Here is a 12,896-nt window from a genome sequence, read left to right as displayed (position 1 = left end):
TGTCTAGACAGATGGGATGATAGATATATGTCTAGACAGATGGGATGATAGATATATGTCTAGACAGATGGGATGATAGATAGATGTCTAGACAGATGGGATGATAGATAGATGTCTAGACAGATAGGATGGGATGATGATAGATGTCTAGAAGATGGGATGATAGATAGATGTCAAGACAGATGGGATGGGATGATAGATAGATGTCTAGACAGATGGGATGATAGATAGATGTATAGACAGATGGGATGATAGATAGATGTCTAGACAGATGGAATGGGATGATAGATAGATGTCTAGGCAGATAGGATGGGATGATGATAGATGTCTAGACAGATGCGATGATAGATAGATGTCTAGACAGAAAGGATGGGATGATGATAGAGGTCTAGACAGATGGGATGATAGATATATGTCTAGACAGATGGGATGATAGATAGATGTCTAGACAGAAAGGATGGGATGATGATAGAGGTCTAGACAGATGGGATGATAGATATATGTCTAGACAGATGGGATGATAGATAGATGTCTAGACAGATGGGATGATATATAGATGTCTAGACAGATAGGATGGGATGATAAATAGATGTCTAGACAGATGGGATGATGATAGACAGATGGGATGGGATTATAGATAAATGTATACTCACACCCAGCTGAGGTTAGGTGTGTGGTGACAGAGGCTGGGCTGGGGGAGCTGCACCAGAGATGTATTAACCATGGAGCTGGGGAGAAATCACACACTGTTGTTTAGAGAACACAGACACACACACACACACACTCACACACACACACACACACACACACACACACACACACACACACACACACACAGAGACAGATGAACATTCACACACAGATGGAGGGACTGACACACACACACACACACACAGAGACAGATGAACATTCACACGCAGATGGAGGGACTGACACACACACACACACACACACACACACACACACACACACAGAGACAGATGAACATTCACACACAGATGGAGGGACTGACACACACACACACACACACACACAGAGACAGATGAACATTCACACACAGATGGAGGGACTGACACACACACACACACACACACACACACACCCCTGTGACCTCCTTAGGGAAGACACACAGCTTGTAGACATATTTGGAGAGAGCAGAGAAAAGAGAACAGATAACAGAGAATAGAGAGCATAGAACAGAGAATAGAGAACATAGAACAGAGAACAGAGAACAGAGAACATAGAACAGAGAACAGAGAACAGAGAACAGAGAACAGAGAACAGAGAATAGAGAATAAAGAATAAAGAATAAAGAATAAAGAACAGAGATCAGAGAACAGAGAACAGAGAACAGAGAACAGAGAATAGAGAATAGAGAATAGAGAACAGAGAATAGAGAACAGAGAACAGAGAACAGAGAACAGAGAATAGAGAATAGAGAATAGAGAACAGAGAATAGAGAACAGAGAACAGAGAACAGAGAATAGAGAACAGAGAATAGAGAACAGAGAATAGAGAATAAAGAATAGAGAACGGAGAACAGAGAACACACTCCTACTGGATGCTGCCTTGGCAAAACTACAGGGACTGTTATGTAATGATGAAGGTCAATTTTGTCAAACGTCTCTTCATCTGTGTACGGTACACAGCAGTATGTCACAAAACTATTAACAATGTAGTTCACCAACTGTAACTAGTAACAGCTCCGTTATGCCTGTTTGCCTGTTTTATGAATGGCAGAACTAAGTTTCTTGATGCAGTAGTTACTGTGGCTGCCTTTGACTAAACACACACACACACACACACACACACACACACACACACACACACACACACACGTATATATCAATGATGTTGCACTTGCTGCGGGCGATTCCCTGATCCACCTCTACGCAGACGACACCATTCTGTATACTTCCGGCCCGTCCTTGGACACTGTGCTATCTAACCTCCAAACGAGCTTCAATGCCATACAACACTCCTTCCGTGGCTTCCAACTGCTCTTAAACGCTAGTAAAAGCAAACGCATGCTTTTCAACCGTTCGCTGCCTGCACCCGCACGCCTGACTAGCATCACCACCCTGGATGGTTCCGACCTAGAATATGTGGATATCTATAAGTACCTAGGTGTCTGGCTAGACTGTAAACTCTCCTTCCAGACTCATATCAAACATCTCCAATCTAAAATCAAATCTAGAGTCGGCTTTCTATTCCGCAACAAAGCCTACTTCACTCACGCCTCCAAACTTACCCTAGTAAAACTGACTATCCTACCGATCCTCGACTTTGGCAATGTCATCTACAAAATAGCTTCCAATACTCTACTCAGCAAACTGGATGCAGTTTATCACAGTGCCATCCGTTTTGTTACTAAAGCACCTTATACCACCCACCACTGCGACCTGTATGCTCTAGTCGGCTGGCCCTCGCTACATATTCGTCGCCAGACCCACTGGCTCCAGGTCATCTACAAGTCCATGCTAGGTAAAGCTCCGCCTTATCTTAGTTCACTGGTCACGATGGCAACACCCACCCGTAGCACGCGCTCCAGAAGGTGTATCTCACTGATCATCCCTAAAGCCAACACCTCATTTGGCCGCCTTTCGTTCCAGTTCTCTGCTGCTTGTGACTGGAACGAATTGCAAAAATCGCTGAAGTTGGAGACTTTTATCTCCCTCACCAACTTCAAACATCTGCCATCTGAGCAGCTAACCGATCGCTGCAGCTGTACATAGTCTGTCGGTAAATAGCCCACCCATTTTTACCTACCTCATCCCCATACTGTTTATATTTATTTACTTTTTTGCTCTTTTGCACACCAATATCTCTACCTGTACATGACCATCTGATCATTTATCACTCCAGTGTTAATCTGCAAAATTGTAATTATTCGCCTACCTCCTCATGCCTTTTGCACACAATGTCCATAGACTCTCTTTTTCTACTGTGTTATTGACTTGTTTATTGTTTACTCCATGTGTAACTCTGTGTTGTTGTCTGTTCACACTGCTATGCTTTATCTTGGCCAGGTCGCAGTTGTAAATGAGAACTTGTTCTCAACTAGCCTACCTGGTTAAATAAAGGAGAAATAAAAAGAAAGAATAACACACACACACAGTCACAACACACACACACACACACACACACACACAGTCACACACAGTCCCAACGCACACACAGTCCCAACGCACACTGTCTGTGTTCTTTGGCCCATCTTAATCTTTATATCGGCCCGTTTGAGATATGGCTTTTTCTTTGCAACTCTGCCTAGAAGGCCAGTATCCCGGAGTCGCCTCTTCACTTTTGACGTTGAGACTGGTGTTTTGCGGGTACTATTTAATGAAACTGCCAGTTGAGGACTTGTGAGGCGTCTGTTTCTCAAACTAGACACTCTAATGTACATGTCCTTTTGCGCAGTTGTGCACCGGGGCCTCCCACTCCTCTTTCTAATCTGGTTAGAGACAGTTTGCGCTGTTCTGTGAAGGGAGTAGTACAAAGCGTACAAGATCTTCAGTTTCTTGAAATTTCTCGCATGGAATAGCCTTCATTTCTCAGAACAAGAAAAGATTGACGAGTTTCAGAAGAACGTTTTTTGTTTCTAGCCATTTTGAGTCTGTAATCGAACCCCAAGAAATACTGATGCTCCAGATACTCAACTAGTCTACAGACCGTTTTATTGCTTCTTTAATCAGGACAACAGTTTTCAGCTGTGCTAACATAATTGCAAAGGGGTTTTCTAATGATCAATTAGCCTTTTAAAATAATAAACTTGGATTAGCTAACTCCTGTGGAACACAGGATGGTTGCTGATAATGGGCCTCTGTACTCCTACGTAGATATTCTATTAAAAACCAGACGTTTCCAGCTACAACAGTCATTTACAACATTAACAATGTCTACACTCTATTTCTGATCAATTTGATTTCTAAGTGACCCCAAACTTTTGAAAGGGAGTGTATATTATTATTGTTAATATCTATATTATTATTGTCTATATTATTATTTGTATTATTATTATTATTATTATTATTATTTATCTACACTATTATTATTATTATCTATTTTATTATGATAAATATTATTATCTATATTATTACTATCTATATTAATATTATTATTATTATCTATACTATTATTATGATAAATATTATTATCTATATTATTATTTGTATTATTATTATTATTATTATTATTATTTATCTACACTATTATTATTATGATCTATATTATTATGATAAATAGTATTATCTATATTATTATTTGTATTATTATTATTATTATTATTATTTATCTACACTATTATTATTATGATCTATTTTATTATGATCTATATTACTATTATTATTATCTATACAATTATTATCATGATTTACATTATTATTATGATCTATATTATTATTATGATCTATACTAGTACTATTATCTATATTGTTATCTATTTTATTATAATCTATACTATTATTATTATTATATATACTAGCATTATTATGATCTAAACTATTATTATTTTGATCTATACTATTATTATTATGATCTATATTGTTATTATCTATGTTATTATTATGATCTATACTATTATTATTATGATCAATATTATTATTATAATCTATACTATTATTATGATCTATATTATTTTTATGATCTATACTATTATGATCTATACTATTATTATAATCTATACTATTATTATAATCTATACTATTATTATGATCTATATTATTATTATAATCTATACTATTATTATAATCTATACTATTATTATAATCTATACTATTATTATAATCTATACTATTATTATAATCTATACTATTATTATAATCTATACTATTATTATAATCTATACTATTATTATGATCTATACTATTATGATCTATATTATTATTATGATCTATACTATTATTATGATCTATATTATTATTATAATCTATACTATTATTATAATCTATACTATTATTATAATCTATACTATTATTATAATCTATACTATTATTATAATCTATACTATTATTATAATCTATACTATTATTATAATCTATACTATTATTATAATCTATACTATTATTATAATCTATATTATTATTATAATCTATACTATTATTATAATCTATACTATTATTATGATCTATATTATTATTATGATCTATACTATTATGATCTATATTATTATTATGATCTATACTATTATTATAATCTATACTATTATTATGATCTATATTATTATTATGATCTATACTATTATTATGATCTATACTATTATTATGATCTATATTATTATTATAATCTATACTATTATTATAATCTATATTATTATTATAATCTATACTATTATTATGATCTATATTATTATTATGATCTATACTATTATTATGATCTATACTATTATGATCTATATTATTATTATGATCTATACTATTATGATCTATATTATTATTATGATCTATACTATTATTATAATCTATACTATTATTATGATCTATATTATTATTATGATCTATACTATTATTATGATCTATATTATTATTATGATCTATATTATTATTATGATCTATACTATTATTATGATCTATACTATTATGATCTATATTATTATTATGATCTATACTATTATTATGATCTATATTATTATTATAATCTATACTATTATTATGATCTATATTATTATTATAATCTATACTATTATTATGATCTATATTATTATTATGATCTATACTATTATTATGATCTATACTATTATGATCTATATTATTATTATGATCTATATTATTATTATGATCTATACTATTATTATGATCTATATTATTATTATAATCTATACTATTATTATGATCTATATTATTATTATAATCTATATTATTATTATGATCTATATTATTATTATGATCTATACTATTATTATGATCTATACTATTATTATAATCTATACTATTATTATGATCTATATTATTATTATGATCTATACTATTATTATGATCTATACTATTATGATCTATATTATTATTATGATCTATACTATTATTATGATCTATACTATTATTATAATCTATACTATTATTATAATCTATACTATTATTATGATCTATATTATTATTATGATCTATACTATTATTATGATCTATATTATTATTATAATCTATACTATTATTATGATCTATACTATTATTATAATCTATACTATTATTATAATCTATACTATTATTATGATCTATATTATTATTACTATGATCTACATTTTTATTATTACTATCTAAACTATTATTATCATTATGATCTATATTATTATTATTATTATCTATATTATTATTATTATGATCTATATTATTATTATTATTATCTATATTATTATTATTATGATCTATATTATTATTATTATGATCTACATTTTTATTATTATTATCTAAACTATTATTATCTATATTAATATTATTATCTATATTATTAAAATCTTTAGTATTATCATTATCTATATTATTATCATTACAGCATTGTTTGGAAAAAACTCTCAAGTTAAGAATTCCACTGAACTGTTTTAACACCTGTTGTATCCTGTGCATGTGGCAAATATATGAATATAATAAATAAATAAATAAATAAATAAATATATATATATATATATATATATATATATATATATATATATATATATATATATATATAAAAATCTCTGAAGCTGGAGTCTTATATCTCCCTCTCTAACTTTAAGCATCAGCTGTCTGAGCAGCTTACCGATCACTGTACCCATAGCCAATCTGTAAATATCACACCCAACTACCTCATCCCCATATTATTATTTATCTTGGTCTTTTGCACCCCCAGTATCTCTACTAGCACATCCTCATCTGCACATAAATCACTCCAGTAATAATGCTAAATTGTAATTATTTTTGCCTCTATGGCCAATTTATTGCCTGACCTCCCTACTCTTCTACATTTGCACACACTGTAGATAGATCTTTCAATTTTTATTTTCTTTTGTATTATTGACGGTAAGTTTTCTTATGTGTAACTCTGTGTTGTTGTTTTTGGTCAAACTGCTGTGCTTTATCTTGGCCAGGTCGCAGTTGTAAATGAGAAATTGTTCTCAACTGGCCTACCTGGTTAAATAAAGGTGAAAATAAATGAATAAATAAATAAATACATTTTTAAAAAACTTGAAAGGGATAGGGAGAACGAGTGAGCAAGACAGAGAACTAGAGCAAGTGAGCAAAGAACGAGAGTGAGTGAGAAAGAAAGAGATGTGTTGAACATAGTTCTACAACAAAGTAAGAGAAAGATACAGGTGAGGAGAACATAATGATGAGGAGAATGGGGAGAGGAGTAAGTAGAGGAGAAAGGAGAGGAGTAAGAAGAGGAGTAAGGAGATGAGTAAGGAGAGGAATAAGGAGAGGAATAAGGAATGGAGAAAAGGAGTGGAGAAAAGGAGAAGAGTAAGGAAAGGAGAAAAGGAAAGGGGTAAGGAGAGGAGCAAGGAGAGGAGTAAGGAGAGCAGTAAGGAGAGGAAAAAAGGAGAGGAGAAACGGAGAGGAGTAAGGAGAGGAGAAAAGGAGAAGAGTAAGAACAGGAGTAAGGAGGGGAATAAGGAAAGGAGTAAGGAGAGGAGTAAGGAGAGAAGAAAGGAGAGGAGGAAGGAGAGGAGTAAGGAGAGGAGTAAGGAGATGAGTAAGGAGGGAAGTAAGGAGATGAGTAAGGGGAGAAGTAAGGAGAGGAGTAAGGAGAGGAGTAAGGAGAGGAGTAAGGAGAGGAGTAAGGAGAGAAGTAAGGAGAGGAGTAAGGAGAGGAATAAGGAATGGAGAAAAGGAGAAGAGTAAGGAAAGGAGAAAAGGAGAGGTGTAAGGAGAGGAATAAGGAGAGAAGTAAGGAGAGGACTAAGGAGAGGAGTAAGGAGAGGAGTAAGGAGAGGAGTACGGAGAGGAGTAAGGAGAGAAGTAAGGAGAGGAGTAAGGAGAGGAGTAAGGAGAGGAATAAGGAGAGGAATAAGGAGAGGAGTAAGGAGAGGAGTAAGAGGGGAAGTAAGGAGAGGAGTAAGGAGAGGAATAAGGAGAGGAATAAGGAGAGGAGTAAGGAAAGGAGTAAGGAGAGGAGTAAGAGGGGAAGTAAGGAGAGGAGTGAGGAGAGGAGTAAGGAGAGGACAAAAGGAAAAAGAGAACACAACCACTAAAATATTTTCAATGAGACTCTGGAGGAGACAGAGTTGATTTTTGTTAGGAGAGGGGAAAAGGAGAGGAGTAAGGGGAGGGGAAAAGGAGAGGAGTAAGGGGAGGGGAAAAGGAGAGGAGTAGGGGGAGGGGAAAAGGAGAGGAGAAAAGGAGTGGAGAAAAGAAGAGGAGTAAGGAGAGGAGTAAAGAGAGGATAAAGGGAGAGGAGTAAGAAGAGGAGAAAAGAAGAGGAGTAAGGAGAGGAGTAAGGAGAGGAGTAAAGGAGAGGAGTAAAGAGAGGCGAAAAGAAGAGTAAGGAGAGGAGGAAGGAGAGGAGAAAAGAAGAGGAGTAAGGAGAGGAGTAAGGAGAGGAGAAAAGGAGAGGAGTAAAGAGAGGAGAAAGGGAGAGGAGTAAAGAGAGGAGAAAATAAATAAGGAGAGGAGTAAAGAGAGGAGAAAAGGAGAGGAGTAATGAGAGGAGAAAGGAGTGGAGATAAGGAGAAGAGAAAAGGAGAGGAGTAAGGAGAGGAGTAAGGAGAGGAGAAAATGAGAGGAGAAGGAGAGGAGTAAGGAGAGGAGAAAAGGAGAAGAGTAAGAACAGGAGTAAGGAGGGGAATAAGGAGAGGAGTAAGGAGATGAGTAAGGAGAGAGCAAAAGGAGAGGAGTAAGGAGAGGAGAAAAGGACAGGAGCAAGGAGAGGAGCAAGGAGAGGAGTAACGAGAGGAGTAACGAGAGGAGTAACGAGAGGAATAAGGAGATGAGTAAGGAGATGAGTAAGGAGATGAGTAAGGAGATGAGTAAGGAGAGGAGTAAGGAGAGGAGTAAGGAGAGAAGAAAGGAGAGGAGGAAGGAGAGCAGGAAGGAGAGGAATAAGGAGAGGACTAAGGAGAGGAGTAAGGAGAGGAGTAAGGAGAGGAGTAAGGAGAGGAGTAAGGAGATGAGTAAGGAGAGAAGTAAGGAGATGAGTAAGGAGAGGAGTAAGGAGAGAAGTAAGGAAAGGAGTAAAGAGAGGAGTAAGGAGAGGAATAAGGAGAGGAATAAGGAGAGGAATAAGGAGAGGAGTAAGGAGAGGAGTAAGGAGAGGACTAAGAGGGGAAGTAAGGAGAGGAGTAAGGAGAGGAATAAGGAGAGGAGTAAGGAGAGGAGTAAGGAGAGGAGTAAGAGGGGAAGTAAGGAGAGGAGTAAGGAGAGGAGTAAGAGGGGAAGTAAGGAGAGGAGTAAGAGAAGAGGGGAAGTAAGGAGAGGAGTAAGGAGAGGAATAAGGAGAGGAGTAAGGAGAGGAGTAAGGAGAGGAGTAAGAGGGGAAGTAAGGAGAGGAGTAAGGAGAGGACAAAAGGAAAAAGAGAAGGAAACCACTATCATATTTTCAATGAGACTCAGGAGGAGACGGAGTTGAATTTTGTTATATTGTGTTTAGAGCCAAAGGCCCACAAAATGAACCTACTATTCTGAAATGCATAACGTCCTAGACTTACTATTAGTTCATTATTCATACTCAGAAGATATTTTATGTTTGAATGCAGAATGATTTTAACATTTTTTTAATGCAAAATGAGATGTGAACAATCAATAAACAAGTAAAGACAACGTAAAGACAGTGTGAAGGAGTGACAGAGGGAGGGACCGAGAGATCACTCCAGATACAAGGCACAAATACTTAAATGAGTGCCCCGTACTGGGATTGAACACGCAGTCTTCGGAGCCAGAGCTCCACCATCTGTCCACAAAAGTTTTAGTAAACCCAATCGGAATGAATGCCTAAAGTTTTACCTCTATCCCAAACTTTAATCCTTCACTTAACCATAGAATTGTGTCTGTTTTAACCCTGTGCCAGACCTTAACCCAGTCTGAAAGAAAGCCTAAACTTAGCCATAGAGTTGTTTCTGTATGCCTACATTTTTACATGTTTATCAAAGAATGTCGGAACATGAAGTCAGACTGTGATATCTTGTGAAGGAGGGAAGAAAAACAATGTGTTATGACAAAGAAAAATGAATGACACATAAGTTAATTATATTATATTTTCTTCGTCCAACACAATGTGTGTTTGTGTGTGTATGCACGTGCATCTTTACATGTGTGTGAGTGTGTGTGAGTGTGTGTGTGTGTGTGTGTGTGTGTGTGTGTGTGTGTGTGTGTGTGTGTGTGTGTGTGTGTGTGTGTGTGTGTGTGTGTGTATGTGCTACTCACAGGAACATGAGGGAGGTGAGGCCGGTGAAGGTGTCTTGGGAAACACTGTTCAGAGGGTTGTGATCCAACACCCTGGTGAGAGAGAGAGAACCAAAGACCTTACGGTAGATATGGAGAGAGAGAGAACCAAAGACCTTACGGTAGTTATGGAGAGAGAGAGAGAACCAAAGACCTTACGGTAGATATGGAGAGAGAGAGAACCAAAGACCTTACGGTAGTTATGGAGAGAGAGAGAACCAAAGACCTTATGGTAGATATGGAGAGAGAGAGAACCAAAGACCTTACGGTAGTTATGGAGAGAAAGAGAACCAAAGACCTTACGGTAGTTATGGAGAGAGAGAGAACCAAAGACCTTACGGTAGTTATGGAGAGAGAGAGAACCAAAGACCTTACGGTAGTTATGGAGAGAGAGAGAGAACCAAAGACCTCACGGTACAGTTATGGAGAGAGAGAGAACCAAAGACCTTACGGTAGTTATGGAGAGAGAGAGAACCAAAGACCTTACGGTAGATATGGAGAGAGAGAGAACCAAAGACCTTACGGTAGTTATGGAGAGAGAGAGAACCAAAGACCTTACGTAGATATGGAGAGAGAGAGAACCAAAGACCTTACGGTAGTTATGGAGAGAGAGAGAACCAAAGACCTTACGGTAGATATGGAGAGAGAGAGAACCAAAGACCTTACGGTAGATATGGAGAGAGAGAGAACCAAAGACCTTACGGTAGATATGGAGAGAGAGAGAACCAAAGACCTTACGGTAGTTATGGAGAGAGAGAGAACCAAAGACCTTACGGTAGTTATGGAGAGAGAGAGAACCAAAGACCTTACGGTAGCTATGGAGAGAGAGAGAACCAAAGACCTCATGGTAGTTATGGAGAGAGAGAGAACCAAAGACCTTACGGTAGATATGGAGAGAGAGAGAACCAAAGACCTTACGGTAGTTATGGAGAGAGAGAGAACCAAAGACCTTACGGTAGATATGGAGAGAGAGAGAACCAAAGACCTTACGGTAGTTATGGAGAGAGAGAGAACCAAAGACCTTACGTAGATATGGAGAGAGAGAGAACCAAAGACCTTACGGTAGTTATGGAGAGAGAGAGAAACAAAGACCTTACGGTAGATATGGAGAGAGAGAGAACCAAAGACCTTACGGTAGATATGGAGAGAGAGAACCAAAGACCTTACGGTAGATATGGAGAGAGAGAGAACCAAAGACCTTAAGGTAGTTATGGAGAGAGAGAGAACCAAAGACCTTACGGTAGTTATGGAGAGAGAGAGAACCAAAGACCTTACGGTAGCTATGGAGAGAGAGAGAACCAAAGACCTCACGGTAGTTATGGAGAGAGAGAGAACCAAAGACCTTACGGTAGATATGGAGAGAGAGAGAACCAAAGACCTTACGGTAGTTATGGAGAGAGAGAGAACCAAAGACCTTACGGTAGTTATGGAGAGAGAGAGAACCAAAGACCTTACGGTAGTTATGGAGAGAGAGAGAACCAAAGACCTTACGGTAGTTATGGAGAGAGAGAGAACCAAAGACCTTACGGTAGTTATGGAGAGAGAGAGAACCAAAGACCTTACGGTAGTTATGGAGAGAGAGAGAACCAAAGACCTTACGGTAGTTATGGAGAGAGAGAGAACCAAAGACCTTACGGTAGTTATTGAGAGAGAGAGAACCAAAGACCTTACGGTAGATATGGAGAGAGAGAGAACCAAAGACCTTACGGTAGTTATGGAGAGAGAGAGAACCAAAGACCTTACGGTAGATATGGAGAGAGAGAGAACCAAAGACCTTATAAAGTAAAATACATCCAAAGTGCCAATAGATGTCATACTGTCACGCCCTGGTCTTTATATTTTGTGTTTTCTTTATTATTTTGGTCAGGCCAGGGTGTGACATCGGTTTATTTATGTGGTGTGTTTTGTCTTGGGGTTTTTGTAGGTATTGGGATTGTGGTTTAGTGGGATTCTCTAGCAAAGTCTATGGCTGTCTGAATTGGTTCTCAATCAGAGGCAGGTGATTATCGTTGTCTCTGATTGGGAACCATATTTAGGCAGCCATATTCTTTGAGTGTTTTGTGGGTGATTGTTCCTGTCTCTGTGTTTGTTTGCACCAGATAGGCTCAGTCACTTTGGTTTTTCTTTTTTCATTGTTTTGGAAGAGAAGAGAACGAGCGCCATTCTCCTTGCGGAGATGGTGCTAAATACATCAACACGGTCGGTCCCTGGGATTGGGCTGGCCAACACGATTCGGTTTGCTTGGAAGGAAAAGGAGTTGGAGCCTTTAGGACGGGAAACTTTTGGAAGGATAATATTGATGGGGATTCTAAAGCTGACGGTGAAGGACGTGTTTTGTTTCCAAGGCAACTCGTTGGAGGGAGCATACGACCTGGCACTACATACAGAGGAGAAACACAATGATATCCTGAGAAGGGCAAGAGCAGTGGGAGGTGAGAGGCCGATGAGCCACTATGAAATAACAAGCCTGGCGAGGAACAACTTTAGGGTTGTAACTGTCAACATTTACAACCCATACGTTAAGGACGAAGAGGCGAGGGCCTTTCTGGGGAGATA

General features: G+C 36.9%; 1 protein-coding gene across 2 annotated transcripts in view; it reads right to left on the bottom strand.

Annotated features, from left to right (window-relative positions):
• Positions 1–12,896, bottom strand: part of LOC110510244 (relaxin receptor 2) — a 184,512-nt gene that overhangs the window by 71,872 nt on the left and 99,744 nt on the right. For both annotated transcript variants that reach the window (XM_036967527.1, XM_036967526.1), the window contains exons 8-9: positions 10,323–10,394; positions 654–728 (exon numbers count right to left, since the gene is read on the bottom strand). In XM_036967527.1, coding sequence (XP_036823422.1) covers positions 654–728; positions 10,323–10,394 — 147 coding nt within the window. The remainder of the gene's footprint in view (positions 1–653; positions 729–10,322; positions 10,395–12,896) is intronic.

Source organism: Oncorhynchus mykiss, chromosome Y, assembly GCF_013265735.2.
Source record: "Oncorhynchus mykiss isolate Arlee chromosome Y, USDA_OmykA_1.1, whole genome shotgun sequence".
In the NCBI taxonomy this organism is placed as follows: domain Eukaryota; kingdom Metazoa; phylum Chordata; class Actinopteri; order Salmoniformes; family Salmonidae; genus Oncorhynchus; species Oncorhynchus mykiss.
This window is presented reverse-complemented; position numbering and strand designations above follow the sequence as displayed.